The 15955-nt window shown below is 46.2% G+C and overlaps 1 protein-coding gene across 1 annotated transcript; it reads left to right on the top strand.

The window, feature by feature from the left end:
- The first annotated feature begins 5015 nt into the window (after positions 1-5015).
- C14H19orf18 (chromosome 14 C19orf18 homolog) lies at positions 5016-15610 on the top strand. The gene is made up of 6 exons (XM_069552315.1): positions 5016-6149; positions 6734-6772; positions 9773-9856; positions 10700-10802; positions 14386-14552; positions 15278-15610. The coding sequence occupies exons 1-6, from the start codon at positions 6083-6085 to the stop codon at positions 15394-15396; spliced, it is 579 nt and encodes a 192-aa protein (XP_069408416.1). The 5' UTR covers positions 5016-6082; the 3' UTR covers positions 15397-15610.
- The last annotated feature ends 345 nt before the right edge of the window (positions 15611-15955 follow it).

Here is a 15955-nt window from a genome sequence, read left to right as displayed (position 1 = left end):
ATCGAACCCAGGCCTCCTGCATTGGGAGCATGGAATCTTGGCCACTGGGCAACTGGGCTACTTTAGGAAGTCCCCAGAAAATATTTCTAAAAGGGCCTCCTGGACTTCTAAAGGGTTGTTCTAAAAGGATCCCAGGCTTGTGTTTCCTCCTAGGAGGATTCCCTATCTCCCTACCACCTATCATACAACCTCGTGTGTCCAGGACTCCCAGGTTCCCTCTTACCTCCCTTATTCTCACCAAAACATGGCTCAGTTAATTGCCCTTTTGATAACCCTGCTTCAGTCTTCCCCAGCTCTGAAACCTTCTGGGCCTGGTTGGAAGTCTCCATTCATCCGTCATCTGCTGAAACATGAGTCTCCTCTTTGCACAGCACCTCTTAAGATCCTTGCGGGGAGTGGCTGCTTTCTCACCTACTCTTCTTCACTCACTGTTCGCCCTCCCTTTTGTTGTTCTCCCTCCCTTTTCTCTAAAACAGTTCTCACCCTTGGAACATCAGACTCTCATATCGCTCCTGCTGCTTTGTTGCAGTCACCTTAGGAATGGTTCACTCGTCTGCAGAGATTTCCACTCTTGGAGTATTACGTCTGAAACCACCCCCATCATGCTGCCAGTCCCACTATCCGTGTAGATGACCTTCCCATGTCCTGACCTCACAGCTTTTTACCTCTCTGCTAGTGGTTTTGCCTCCCGCCCAGCCTGCAAAGCACTGCCATTGTCATCCCTAGGACCATTCCATTACCAGTGACTAGGACCTGCCCACCATATCTTTTCCTATGCTAGTTGGCTGTTTAGTACCAAGATGCCAACAATCCCTTGACTGAAGCTTCCCTCAGGGTTGCTTCCAGCAGATGAGTTTGCTTCCTGTTTCCTGGGTGAATAGGAGCCACCAGCAGAGGCCTTCCACTGTAGGTCTCCACCTCCTCTACCCACTTTCAGTAACATCCGTGCCTTCCCACTGGTGCCTTTATACAAACTACCTGTTGGCGCCAGAGCCTGTTCCATGTCCACTGCCTCAGGACATTGTTCCTGCAAGTTTCCCTTATCTCTTGTATCATCAGGTTTTCTATATATACTGAGTTATCCCCATTGATGTGCAAACATACTTTAAAAAAAGAAAAGAAAACCCTCTAGCTCCTGTATCATTCTCTGTTTTGTTGCAGAAAGCAGAAGTTCTCAAAGGTGGTCTCTTCTTGCTGTCTTCATTTCCCTTCCATTCTTTCTTCTGCTCAGCCATTCAGTTGTGTCTGTCTCTTTGTGAACACATGGACTGTTGCCCACCAGGCTCTTCTGTCCATGGAATTTCCCAGGCAAGAATACTGGAGTGGGTTGTCATTTCCTCCTCCAGGGGATCTTCCCGATCCAGGGATTGAACTGATATCTCCTGGGTCTCCTGCATTGGCAGGCAGATTCTTTACTGCTTAGGCACTGGGGAAGCCATTCTTTCTTGAACCCACTCCAAAACCTACCTTGCTGCCAGATGTCCTCTACATTGCTAAATCCAGTGGTCAGTTCTGTTTTCTTCCTTGACTTGAGCAGCAGCATCTCAAATTCTCAGGTGATGGGTCATTTCCTCCCTGAAACACGTTCACCTGGCTTTCGGGGCTCGACCCCTACCCCTCTGGCCTGCATTTCAGGTCCCTTTGCTGTTTCCTCCCCACTAGGTAGTATCTGCTCACACTACCTAGACCTCATCCAGTCTTGAGGCTCTTTAAACACCACAGGTATGCTGTTGAATCTCCCTTTATGTCTACAGTTTGGTGAGTTTTGAAAAAAATGTCCATATCCTTGTAACCACCACTACAGTAAAACTAGAGAATTTTTTCCCTTCTCCAAAAAGTTAGTTCCCCATGTCTCTGTTTCACAGTTAATCCCCACCACAACCCTAAGTCCTGGGCAGCCACATGTCTGTTTTGTGAATATACATTAGAATTGTCTTTTAGAGTTTTATAAAGGGGGAGTTGTACAGTGTTCTATTTGGATCCTACCTTTTGTATCCAGATACTTCTGCTCAGCATGATTTTGAAGGCTCCTCCACGTTGCACTGTGTGTCAGCAGCTTGCTTTCCATCACGTGGATGAGCCACAGTAGTCATTCTGTCCGCCTGTAGATGGACGTTGCCCTGAGCCCAGCTCTGGGCCAGTGTGGATGCAGCTGCTCTGGATGTTCTTTCCCAGTGTTGTGTGTGTGCAGGCTTTCGTTTATCTTGGGTGAAAAGCTAGCAGTGGAGTAGCTGAGTTGTATGGTAAGTATATGTTTAACTTCATAAGCCACTTCAGTGGGCCTTTTCATCTGATGTTTTTATTGTTTTACATTCTGGGAAATTTATCTCTTCTTTTTTTAAGATTTCATCTATGTATTTAAATTTTTTCTCTTTTTAAGACTTCTGTTATTAATACTTAGATGTTAGCATGTCTGTGTCTGTTGGCAATATGTCTTACCTTTGCTTTCATGTTCTCTAATTCCTTTTTCTTTCTTTCCTCGGGACATTTCCTGTGTGCTGTGCTAGTTTGCTAATTTGTTTCTCAGCTGTCTGTTTGCTACTTATTTCCTCTAATGTATCTTCATTTCAACAACTGGTTTACATATCCGATATTTCTTCTTGGTTGTCTTTTATATGTTATTAGTCTCATTCCCTATTGTTAATGTCATGCCTTATCTCTCTAAAAGTATGTGACTACTTTAAAATTTTGGTCCATCTGTTCTAATATATGTGCCTCTGATAGAATCTGTAATCCAGTGTGCTGTTTTTCTTTTGGAAATAAGTATGCTGAGAAAATTACTTATTTCCTTGACCAGTGAGCACATTTATTTCTCTTGTTTTCGTCAGCTACGTGTTTTTATGCATACATGGGATGGGATCAGATCCTGGTCCCTATGAACCCCAGTGAGTTCAGGGTTGTGAGGATGGATCCTGGGATGGGGAGGTTAAGGTACCAGAAAGCTAGTCAGTGACTTCTTGCCTCTCAAGGTACCTCTGAATCAGTGACTTCTTGCCTCCCAAGGTAACTCTGAAGTGTGATCTGCCAGCCCAGGGCTTTGTAGAGTCAGGGTGGAAAAACACGTGCCTGGTGTCGTGGAGTCTCTGCCTGTTTCTCAGCTACTCCCGAGCGTGAGTTACTGCCCACCCTTGACTGCACCCCTCAGCGACCTGGACCAGGGGCCATTCATGGCCGTGTTGATGCTGGACCATCCAGCTAGCACGCTTTCCTCCCTTGCCACGTGACCGCCCTGTCTTCACTTGCTGCATTGCACACGTCACTACTTGACATCACCTCGTGCGTTTTCTCCTTTCTTACTGTCCACTCTGTCTCCTGATGCCACGCACCAGGCTCGGTGCTCCGTGGGGGCCTCATTGGTCCTGGTCTGCCATGTCTGAGGTGCCCAGCATGGCACTCTGGCTCTGGAAGTGCTTGGGACCCCAGCAGGTTGTCAGTTCTGCTTCTCGACCTCCTCATCTGGATCTCCTGACCGCAGAGATGTGGGGGGACTGAGGGGGTGCGGCACAGGGAGAAGGGCACTGAGGTCTCAGCAGATGGTCACGAAGCCCTGTGTGTGGGAGAAGGCCTGGTCAGAAGGCTCGGCCATATGTTGGGGTCCAGGGTGGATATCAAGGAGGCAGTTACAGGAATTGGTCAGAATTACCAATATCCTTTTAAATGTGTGGGAACTGAATGACACTTTTAAGAAAATGACCATTATCAAAATGTGTAATTTCTTAATTTGAAGAATAAATGTTTAAATGCTAAAAAAAAAAAAAAAGGCAATTAACTCAGAAGCAACAAGGCAGCCTTGCCTTGTGGACAAAGGAGAGAAGGGCCCAGGAATGTGAGCAGTGCTGGGCACTCCCGGCAACACAGTCTTCAGTCAGGAGAGCCAGGGCTCATGCCAGCCTCCCCGCAGAAGCTGTTCTTCCTGCCCAGGCAGTGAGTGCCCTCCCTTGCGACGTCACAAAGACGAACCCCCTCTGCAGGTGGAGCAAGTGTGGTGGTTACGGGCAGCGCCCTGCTCAAGGTGGGTCCTCACAGTGGAAGGAACTGGTGGAGGGTCTGGAGAAGTACTTGTGTCCCAAAGAAGGAGGGTCCCAGTGGAGAAATGGGGGCCCTGATGAGATTTTCCAGCCAGAGACCACTAGGTTTGGTCTTGTTCCCGAAGCTTCTTATCCTGACAGTTACTTGGGGGCATCTTAAAAATACAGGCCCCTTCCCCCGGCCCCAGAAATAATGTATTTTCAACCAGGGTTCTGGAGGTTCTTGTCCTCCTGGGAGCAGATGTCTAGTGGGACATGACATGGTTTTTACCTCACAAGGGAAGAAGACAGCTTGGCTTGAGGTCACTGTGGGTCCACTTTGGGCAGGACCCAAGCAAAGTGCTGGGGACTTGTAACTTGGCCCCATGTAGTCACGACAGCATAGAGGAGAGTGGTGGCCTTGGCTTCATCTTCCCTAGAGGGGCCATGCAAAGGGGTCTGGGATACAGAGGGTGCGAAACCTGGAGATACGGGATGATGGTATAGAACTTTACCTCTAGGCTCCCAGAAAACACACAATTCCGTCCAACCTTTTGTGTTCCGGGAAACCTGGACCATGAGCCAGGTGTTCACAGACCTAGGGGAAGGACTGGGCAAGTGAGCACGGGGGAGATCGATGCCCCAGGCCAGCTCCAAGGACAGCAGTGTCCCTAGGGACCTTGACAGTCCCAAGTCCAGTCTAAACAATGCCCACAGGCAGGCCAACAGGAAGCTCAAAAGAGACGGGTTTGATCAGAGGCAGTTGTGAGACTGGGATTCAGAGAGCATGGGAGCCGCATCCTTACCAGGCTCGTCCCAGGGGCACAGCAGAATGGGGGGAAGACAGGTTGGCTGTTGAAAGAACAGAGCAAGGCCCTCTTGACAGTCCACAGCAGGAGGAGGTCTTACGGGGTGGGGTCCTAGCCTTGTCACCCCCCAGACATTTAGGAGGGGCAGCTGCCCTCTGGGCTGCAGCACAGGTGGAGTCGGCTCCTGGTCCTCGGGGCTGTGTAAGCATCAAGAGACTACCAGTCTGTTCTTATTACCATTGGTGGCAGGGATGAAAGCCTGTTTCGTGTATCATGTGAACTACCGGATGGGCAGAGGACAAGTCCAGGGGACAGCTGTCTACACCATCTCATTGTTCAATCCCCTTTCTACTTGCTGAGATGATTCAATTAATCTCTCCCTTAAAGAAACTTTTGGAGACAGCCACTTGGGTCTAGGCTTTCTGGATGGTACCCCAGAGGTTGGAGGCGTACCAAATTGCTTTTTTTCAAAGATTACACTCTCACATTTTACATCCAGAACTGACGCTCAGGGCCCACACTGTTTTTGAGCTTTGTGTGGATTGCATTATTGAGCCGTCACTGTTACCCTGTGAAGTGGGTATTCTTTCCTCCTCCTATTTTACCAATGAAGAAACTGAAGCTCAGCGGGGTTAAGTAACTTGATGAAGCTCAAACGTCTAGGGAGCTGGGGTAAGCATTAGAATGGGCCTACGGAGCCCTGCCGTCTCCTGTTTGGTTCTTGTGAGGTGTCGCATTGCATTATAATTGATTCCCTTCCGTCTCCTCAAGAGGCAGGACACTCTGAGGGTCTTACTCACCCCCAGCACACCCTCTCATTCTGTTAGTCTCCCCATTGGCTGACTCGGTTCCATCAAAGAATTCCGTGTGGCGACGTGAGCTGACCTCATACTGGTGGCTCCCAGTCAGAACTGGGACATTCTGTAGGGAGAAGAGCTCCTTAGTTTCTCAGAAATGCAGGGCAGATGGTGGACAACAGCTAAGTACTCCCTTTCACCCACACGATAGCAAGCCAGCAGTTCGGGAATGACGGACAAGCTTCGAAGTTCTCTCGCTGCTTTGTTTCTGTCTTTAATGGCGTGCCCGCTTCATCTGTGCGCGCCGCATGCAGGTGAGCTCAGACCGCCTGGACAGACAACAGGCTGAACGGGCTGCCTCCACCATTGCCTTCACTCAGTTCAGGGGAAGCAAAGAGGGGTGATTCCACATCACTGCTGTAGGTTTTCTTTTCCAGATCATTTTCCCTTAGAAAGACAGCCAAGTGTCATGAAACAGCCCGTACAGTTCGGTAAGCAGTTTCATATGGTCCATGGAGCTATCCCCAAGCCCCGAGGTGAGTCATTGTGACTGCTCAGTCAGTGAAGTGGGGACCATACTCTGTAGTCCTCCCAGCTGCTAGTCAGTGTGTCTTTTCTTCCGTATTGTTAGTAGCGGGATCCATAAAATAATAAGATTAGATAGACTTTGATTGGAAACTGGATCCTGTGTTCTCTCTCTGAGCTGGGTGATGGCAGAGCTCTCGCTGTCAGGCCCTCCCAGCATCACCTCTCTGAGCTGATGACAGCACCGCACCCTTCAGCTCTGCACCAAGTTTGCCTAGGTTCTCTGCTTGGGAAGAGGGTTCCCAGCTTGCACGACTGCAGAAGTCGACCAGGACCCAAATGCACTGTGTTGCTAACAGTCTATATGCACCAGAGGAAACACTGGCTCCAAGCAGAGCACCATGCTTTTGCAGACTAAGCCCCATGAATCTACTCGGCATTGGAGTAAACTTGCTAAGAACATTTACTATCTCAGCAATTAATATTTGGAAACTACATGTCATGCCCGTTCATCCAATACCAAGTTATATTGTAATTTTCCTAAATGTATCCTAAACCTCTCTTTCCTCTCTGGTCCCCTTCGATGGCCATTTAGCTCCGCCTGCCACGCCCATGCAGCCCCCAGCGAGCACTGGTAAGTCGGGATCTGGGAGTGCACGTGGGATCCATAAATATCTGCAGAGCTCTTGTGTCGTATGGCTCCTCCAGGAGGGTGTCCCATGACACTCATAACTAACCTGTGCAGCTCCCCCCCCGGCCCGTGCAAATTAGAAAAAGGCACCCCTTGCCCCCATGGCTGGGTTAGTAACCATGTTGCTAGGGACCGATTAGAAAATAGCACAGATGTCAAAGTATCAGGAAATACAGAAAAAAAAAAACATCTGTCCATCCTAAAGACATTCTTTATTACTCCTCCTAAAGCTCAGCCATGGGCTTCCCAGGCGGCTCAGTGTAAAGAACCTGCCAATGCAGGAGACAGAAGAGACGCACGTTTGATCCCTGGGTTGGGGAGATCCCCTGGAGGAGGGCATGGCAACCCACTCCAGTATTCTTGGATAGAGAATCCCATGGACAGAGGAGCCTGGCTGGCCGCAGTCCATGGGATCGCAAAGAGTTGGACACGACTGAGCAACTGAGCGCGCATTCACGTGTACAAAGCTCAGCTGTAGTATTTTATTTCCCCATTCACTTCACCACCACCAAAGTCCAGAAAAGGAATCTGGATCAAAGTGTTAGCAGGCCCACATTCTAGTCTTATCTTGACACTAACTATCAACACTAACCTCTTGTGAGGTGGCCCTAGAGGTTTGCTGAGACCTCTGTCATCCCTGAGCTTTCAGTCCCAAGTGTAATTTCTGATAGAGACAGAAGACGAAATTGTTTGTCTAGTTGGATCACTGGAGACTCCAATTTTCTCTTGCAACTCTCAGTTCTCGGTTACAAGGAAAGATGCCTACCTCATAAAAAGGAAAGTTCACCTTGAAAATACACTCTAATCCCAGTTTTCAGCTCTCATGTTGAAAGTGGGCAAAATGTCTCATAATAAACTGCTCTGGCAAAGGAGCAGGGAAATTTAATGCCCTGTCCTGTGTGTAAGCCAGGAGCAAGTGCAGTTTCTGCAGGGGGCAATTTGGGAGTTCTTACAAGAAGAATGCATTCACTTTTTGACCCACAGTTTTGAAATGCACCCAGGATTTGTTTTAATCAGGTATGATAAGACCTACAGACTCGGAAATGATCATCGTGAAGGAGGAAGGTTATACACACAGAATCCTGGAAACAGCAGGCAGGGCACACCATGCCAGGCCATGTGGGGAAGGACCAGCCTTGTTAGGAGGCAGGGGGCAGAAAGAGGGAGCATGACCCAGAGCTTCTGTTGAGCGTCTGGGGGAAGGGATGCATGAGGCAGGGCAGGCGCATGGGGCAGCTTTAGTGCTGCATTTTGCTGTCATTCAGCCTCTCAGTGTGTCTGACTGTTTGCGACCCCACGTACTGCAGCACGCCAGGCCTCCCTGTCCCTCACCATCTCCCAGAGTTTGCTCAGACTCATGTCCATCGAGTCAGTGATGCCATCCAGCCATCTCATCCTCTGTCACCCCCTTCTGCTCCCCTATCACCCCCTTCTCCTCCCACCTTCAATCTTCCCCAGCATCAGGGTCTTTTCCAGTGAGTCAGCTCTTCTCATCAAGTGGCCAGAGTATTGGAACTTTAGCTTCAGCATCAGTCCTTCCAATGAATATTCAGGATTGATCTCCTTTAGGATGGACTAGTGTTGAATAGTTTGAATAATTTTGGCGGGCTCTGGGCTACAGGAGTGGCTATAAAAAATAGTATACCCAGCCATTCTGTTTCTAGGAAATTTTATTTAAAGTATGCTGGTCCATTTTCCTAGTCCACTTACCCGCCCCCTTTGCTTGGTGACTCTCCTCCGTTTTTCTCGTTCCACAAACACCCCCACCATGTCTACCGCAGCCTTGCTTTTAGAGGATGACCTGGTTCCCACCATCACTGGCAAAGCACAAGCACTTGAGCGAGCGTCTGCATCGCCCTAACTAGCAGCTGAATAACACTTTCTCATCTTTCCTCCGGGCCAGGTCAAGGCTGACCCTTCACCTGTGCACCGGCTTCCGTCCCCTCAGGCCAACTCGGGACACTGGTCGCTTCTTTCTCCCTTTCCAGTAGCATCACAACTTAAAGTGTCGTCCCTGTGCTCATGAGATCAGGATGTCAATTTTCCTGTGTTAAAAAGCAAAACCTGTCTCCCCATCCCTCAGCCCCTTCTGGGAGATGCCTTCATTTCTCTTCCCACCGTGACAGCAAAACTCTTCAGAAAATTTTCAAAACTTCTGCTCTGTGTAATCCCTTTCCTTCTGTTCTCTCGCGAACCTCTGTCAGTCATGCACATGGGTAACACCACTTCTGACTAGGTCTCTAATGACCTTCCCATTGCCAAATCCAACGACCAGTTTTCAGTAGTCATGGTTTTGAAACCATTTGTAACCCATATCCCCCACATCAGTATTTCATTATGAAAACCTGAAAATGTACAGAAAAATCGAGAGAATCATTAAATGAACATCTACTTATTCGTTGGAAGGACTGATGCTGAAGCTGAACCTCCAATACTTTGGCCACCTGATGTGAAGAACTGACTCATTTAAAAAGACCCCGATGCTAGGAAAGATTGAAGATGGGAGGAGATGGGGACAGCAGAGCATGAGATGGTTGGATGGCATCACCGATTCAACGGGCATACGTTTGAGTAAGCTCTGGGGGTTGGTGATGGACAGGGAATCTTGGCGTGCAGTGGTCCATGAGGTTGCAGAGTCGGACATGACTGAGCATGTGAACTGAACTGAACTGAAAGCGTAAGCATTTAATCTGCGAGCATTTCCATAGTCCAGGTTCTTTTCTTCATGTCAAGCTGACTTCACGTTGAGGTGCCAGTCTCAAAGAGTTTCTCCGCTCAGTTGTTGAGCCAGAGAAGGGAAAGCAAGTGAGGGAGCGCTCCGTGTGAGACGAGGAGGCAACTCAGTTTGTCAGATTTTACGAATGGTTGAGTAATGTACTTAGTCAGTTGCGCCTTTGTTCAGCTTGTACCCATAGTAGCTCTGTTTGTTTATTTTCATTTCAGATGATGAGAAGAATGAGCCTGCAAGGACCACCCTTGGTTTTATAGCATATTCAATGGGCCTAAACACCAATCCCTGGAATGCAGGTTTGTGGGATTAGATCTTGAATTGCCCTGTAATATCCTATTTTATTTAAAAACAGCACTGTACAACCTAAGACCATCCGGCAACACTTGAGTTGTAAAACTAAGGCCACTCTCCTTTCAACTATATCAGTGGCAGTCTCTGCTATACTTCAGGGACCAGTCTCATAAGAAATGGCTTTGGCCAAAGACAGGAAACAGATGAAAACAAGGAGTCAGGGTTTAGGTGGGAATTCAAATTATACTTGTTCACACAGGCTGTGCAATCTAGCTTGCATGGTTTTCTTGTAAATTAAGAATTTTTATTTTAAATGTTATTTCTGATTTTTCTCTCCCATTCCCCTAAAACAATATGATTAACAAATATATTAACTGATATGTGTGTGTGCGCTAAGTCGTTTCAGTTGTGTCTAATTCTATGTGACCCTGTGGACTGTAGCCTGCCAGGCTTCTCTGTCCATGGGATTCTCCAGGCAAGAATATTGGAGTGGGTTGTCATGCCCTCCTCCAGGGTATCTTCCTGATCCAAGGATTGAACCCGAGTTTATGTCTCCTACATTGCCAGGTGGGTGCTTTACCACTAGCACCACCTACGAAAGTTGCTCAGTCGTGTCTGACTCTTTGCGACCCCATGGACTATGCAGTCCATGGAATTCTCCAGGCCAGAATACTGGAGTGGGTAGCCTTTCCCTTCTCCAGGGGATCTTCCCAGCCCAGGAATTGAACCAGGGTCTCCTGTATTACAGGTGGATTTTTTACCAACTGAGCTATCAGGGAAGCCCTAATAACTGATAGTCACAGCTAAAAATGAGATTTTATGAAAACTTCTTTTCTTTGTATTTTTAGCATGGATTCCTCATAGACCTGCTCTTGTTAAAGTAATTACAGTTGCGTGTATAGCCCTCACTATTGCCCTGATATTTGGGACCACTATTGCCTACGTGATATAGTAAGTCTATGCTAAATAATCTTTACCATCCTTTAGTAAGACATACAGGTAACTAGATTATTTCATGGTAGTAATGTTAATAATGGTGATGATGTTGATAATTCTTATAATCACTGAATAATTATAGTCATTATAAATTTTCTGTGTTTTTCAGAATATGGCCTATATTCATGGTGGATCATGACATAAATGAAAAATATAAAAAGAAACATGGCAAAAAATGTTTTAAAATGTGTGAATAAATAACAAAAAAGAAACAGGACAGAATGAATACAATTTAATAGAATAGAAATGCTGATTTTCAACTTTTCAGCCTCAAGATTGTGAAGTAAAACTTATCTCTTACTGTGGTTCATGATAAAAAAATGTTCCAAGATGCTGGCATCCTCTCACAATGTGATTTTCTAGAGTGAACCTGATGCTTTGGAAAAAAATCTTAATAGCGCAAAGCAGAAAAGTGACCACTGTCTCTTTCACTAGAAACTTATCATCAATGTGGTTGGGGTGATAGTAGCATTTAGGGAAGACACTTCATCTTGTTCACACAAATAAAGCTTGTGGTGAAGCTCAGTTTATGTGATCATTTTGAAATTAGTATCAGACAAAGGCAAGGCACTCTGTGACATCATGTGACTGTGATCAGGAGCAGCATGTTGATCCATATTCTAGGATTTAGTTCCAGGATTCCATTATATCCTATCAGAAACATCTTGAGGAAGTACCAAATTCTTCGTTAGGATTAAGTGTGCACATGGGGAATACATGGCCATGTCTGGAGTGTCTTTTAAGGCAACCATATCAGGACTACCTTGGAGCATGCCAAATGCAGGTCAAATGAAAGGTGGCATTGAAGAGATTTTGCTGCTGAGTGAGTGTCACCAGCGTGTTTGGTTCTGGGTTTTCTGTTCTGACAATCTCCCGTGACTCAGCTCAGGCGCGTCCGACTCTCTGCGGCCCCATGCATCGCAGCACGCCAGGCCTCCCTGTCCATCACCAGCTCCCACAGTTCACTCAGACTCACGCCCATCGAATCCATGATGCCATCCAGCCATCTCATCCTCTGTCGGCCCCTTCTCCTCCTGCCCCCAATCCCTCCCAGCATCAGGGTCTTTCCCAATGAGTCAACCCTGCATGAGGTGGCCAGAGTACTGGAGTTTCAGTTCCAGCATCATTCCTTCCAAAGAAATCCCGGGGCTGATCTCCTTCAGAATGGACTGGCTGGATCTCCTTGCAGTCTAAGGGACTCAAGAGTCTTCTCCAGCACCACAGTTCAAAAGCATCAATTCTTCAGCGCTCAGCCTTCTTCACAGTCCAACTCTCACATCCATACATGACCACAGGAAAAACCATAGCCTTGACTAGATGGACCTTTGTTGGCAAAGCAATGTCTCTGCTTTTCAGTATGCTATCTAGGTTGATCATAACTTTTCTTCCAAGGAGCAAGCGGCTTCTAATTTCATGGCTGCAGTCACCATCTGCAGTAATTTTGGAGCCCCCAAAATAGTCTGACACTGTTTCCACTGTTTCCCCACCTATTTCCCATGAAGTGATGGGGCCGGATGCCAATTTGTGGAACTTCAATTTCAGTTTATTTCAGTAGTATAGACAAAGATGCTAACAGATGTGAAGATCCCTGAAATAACTCACTAAAGCATCTCATCCTGAACTCTAGTGACCAATTAAGTTACTGAGCTAGTGTCAACATTTACAGCTTTTAAGTCTGTGTTACCCAAAGTGACATTTTTAAAACCTGAGGCAAAAGGAAACATATGAGCCCCAGAGTGCATGTTTGTATGTAATTTTTAGCCATTGATTTTCTGCAGAAGTGTATTTTGGGTATATGTCGATGAGGGGCTTCCCTGCTGGTCCAGTGGCTGAGACTCTGTGTTCGCAATGCAGGGGACCCGAGCTCGATCCCTGGTCAGGAAACTAGATCCCACAAGCCACAGCTAAGAGTTCACATGCCACGACTAAACATCCTACATGCCGCAGTGAAGACCCAGTGCAGCCAAATAAAATAAATAAGTCAATATAAAAACTGAAAATATATTAGTGAGTTTTATTTCATTTAAACCAGGAAAGTAAAATTATAATAAATTTTGTTTCTGGTATAAATTATTTAAACTTAAAATAATGCTGTGAGTTTTGATATAGGACTTTTCAATTTTTAAAATATATTCTCAACTACTTCAATGTTTTAGAAAAGAACCGTAAAATAATACATAAAAGCGTGTATATAGAGACTCAATGGTTTCCCTTTTGACTCAGGCTCTCATGCAGTTCATCACAGTGCTGATGGAGCTTGTTTTTTAAATTTTGATATTTGGTTTATTACGGATTTTTCCAGTTTTTTTCCTTTTTTTTTTAACCTATATTGCATTGCTCGTGGGATCTTAGTTCCCCAACCAGGGATTGAACCTGGGCCCTTGGCGGTGGAAACACCGAGTCCCAACCACTGGACGGCCAGGGAATTCACTCATTTCAGTTTTTAAAAATATTAAGTCAAAATATTTATCATCATTACTGAGTTTTTTGGCACCCTTTTAAAATTGCACATGAAGTGAGCACCTCATTCTCCTCACCCAAATCCTGTTCCTGTCCCAGTTTCCTGATTGTCTGCAGCAGTGTTTACAGTCAGATCAGTTCTTCTGCTGGACAGCGTGATTCTGAACCACTCCCTCCATCTCAGCTCCTTAGAAAACAGTTAAGCGAGCCCTAAAATGATTTATCAGTACAGGCAGTGTTAGTTGCTCAGCTGTGTCCAACTTTGCAACCCCATGGACTGTAGCCTGCAGGGCTCCTCTGTCCATGGAATTCTCCAGGCAAGAACACTGGAGTGTGTAGCCATTCCCTTCTCTAGCGGATCTTCCTGACCCAGGGATGGAACCCAGGTCTCCTACGTTACAGGCAGATTCTTTGCCATCTGAGCCCCCCCGGAAGCCCATTATTACATGAGTCAAACATAATTAAGGTACGTATGTTACAAAAAATTAAGCACTGTGTTATCCATTTCCGCTTCACACAGAAATATCTGTTCAATGACCCACTTCCAGGTTCGGATCTAGGTGAGGAGGACAAGGCGCTCACTCCAGGTGCAAGATTTCAGGCAGTGCCCAACTCGGTAGTCAGGATAAGCAATATTACAGTATTTTCAAAGGCTGAATTAACGCATTCATAACCCCAGGATGAACATTTTAAATACAGGATCAGTAACAGTGCCAGGCCAAAAAAGATTGGAGACTGAGCAAAAGGAAAGAACAACAGTACCTATGCTATCTTCATTTAAAATGTTGACATTTTGTTCAAAGTCTATTTCTGCCTCCCTCCCCATGTATTAGTACCACCATGTACTAGTGACTGCTTTTTAGTCAGAAAATCACAGGACTAAGGATTAAGACCTGATGATTTAGTGTGAAAATTATGCTTTTCAAATTTATCTATTTGGGGAATTCTTTTGGTGGTCCAGTGGTTAAGACTCTGCACTCCCACTGCAGGGGGCACAGTTTGATCCCTGGTTGGGGAACCAAGATTCTGCAAGCCCCAGGGCACAGCCTTCCCCCCAATTATGTATTTTGTTCTCCAGTCGACTGGTAGAGGCTGAGGAAAAACAACAACTTGCATCACTTTATAAAAATATCAAGATCCCATCGTTAGGAGATGAAGAGGAATTCTTTGAGGATGAGGGCCAGGACGAGTCCACGTACCTCCTTCCGGAGAATGAGAAGGAACTGGAAAATTTCATTCATTCAGGTAGGGGGTCAACCAGTTAATCTTGTCAGATCGAGTTGCAGGAAAGCTGAGCTGACAATGGTGGTTTAGTTTTCTCAAAAGCAAAGCTAAGTGGGAGGTAAGAAAGATGAATATTTATATCCACACCTGCAAGAGTGAACAATTCTCAGTTACACAGAGGGGCAAACAGCTCTGTGGTTGCTTGGTTCCTTTTGCAAGGCAATTCCAAGGATTGAAAAGGAGAGTTCAGGAAACAAACCCTTTCCTGGACTAAATATTTCCCTTACCCATACTTATTAATGTTGCATTATTCTCAAGTTTTGAATGCAGACAGTCAGATGCCTTCCTACACCGTCTGCCTCAGCCTGATGTGGAAATGGGATCCAAGCCCACAAAACAGGGTTACTACCCCCGGGTCAGAGACCCCTGCTGAGAGTTGCCCACCACCCCTGCCAGTTCCTGTGAGGAGATAACAGCATATATGCTCATGCGGGCAGGCGTACTAAGTTGCTTAAGTTTTAAAAACAAGTATAGTTGATTTACAATATTACACATTTTTAAAACTGGGAATTTACAAAGCTTGAGTACAGAAAGTGGGGAAATGATTTCAAAGTGCAGTTTTCCTTATCAGGCAAATAGCAGTCGGTATAGCCTAAAAGTTCCGTTCTTCCTTCCTGTACTTTTCCATATGGTTCCTCACTTCTCTGTCTCCATTTATAATTCCTCATTTATTGTCTACATTTTAGTTATTAGGTCGAAAAGGAGGAAGCATTTTGAAAAGAAGAGAATGAATGCAGCGCAGAACTTAATAAAGGCAGTGAGAGCAGAGGACCCTGCTCACACTGCGGAAGCGGGCAGTCCGTGAAAGGGAGAAAGGGAGCGCGGAGACGCAGGGCGCGCGAGCCCGCGGAGGGACAGCCGCGGGAGGGCAGGCGGCTGAGAACGTGGGCCTGACTTCCTCCTGGAGACCCTTGTGCAGCAGCACCGCTAGACATGGAAGCAGAAAGTAGATTCACTTGATGTAGCAGCTCTTGCTTCCTAGCTCTCATAGTTTATGAATAAATCTATCTTAATTGGAAGAGAAATCTGACTTTTAAGTGTGAAAGAGAAATCGTCAGGATTTTCTCACTCCTAACCAGTAATTTCTTGGGCAAGCCTCCCAGACCATGGCAGGGAACCACTTTCATGAAATAAAGCTTCCCCAGTGACATTATCTGTCAATTCCAGTAGCTTGCTTCCATTTTACTATGAGAGTAAGAGTGTCAAAATGAATATGACACTCGATTAAGATACAGTAACCTTTGTTTTTAAGGATCTGGGACCTGGTGAGGGAAATGAGCCTGCAGGCAAAGAGCTGAAAGCATTGCCAGATGTACTGTAAGCTAGGAGTCACCGAGAGCTGCGGGAAACATGAAGAGAGGCAA

This window comes from Ovis canadensis, chromosome 14 (assembly GCF_042477335.2).
Source record: "Ovis canadensis isolate MfBH-ARS-UI-01 breed Bighorn chromosome 14, ARS-UI_OviCan_v2, whole genome shotgun sequence".
NCBI lineage: Eukaryota > Metazoa > Chordata > Mammalia > Artiodactyla > Bovidae > Ovis > Ovis canadensis.
This window is presented reverse-complemented; position numbering and strand designations above follow the sequence as displayed.

Excerpts from the sequence above, each read along its gene's own strand:
- C14H19orf18 (XM_069552315.1), top strand. The coding sequence starts at position 6,083 with ATGAAACAGCCCGTACAGTTCGGTAAGCAGTTTCATATGGTCCATGGA. Across the intron at positions 9,857-10,699 it reads CACCAATCCCTGGAATGCAG|CATGGATTCCTCATAGACCT; the intron begins GTTTGTGGGATT and ends TTGTATTTTTAG. Across the intron at positions 10,803-14,385 it reads ACTATTGCCTACGTGATATA|TCGACTGGTAGAGGCTGAGG; the intron begins GTAAGTCTATGC and ends TTTGTTCTCCAG.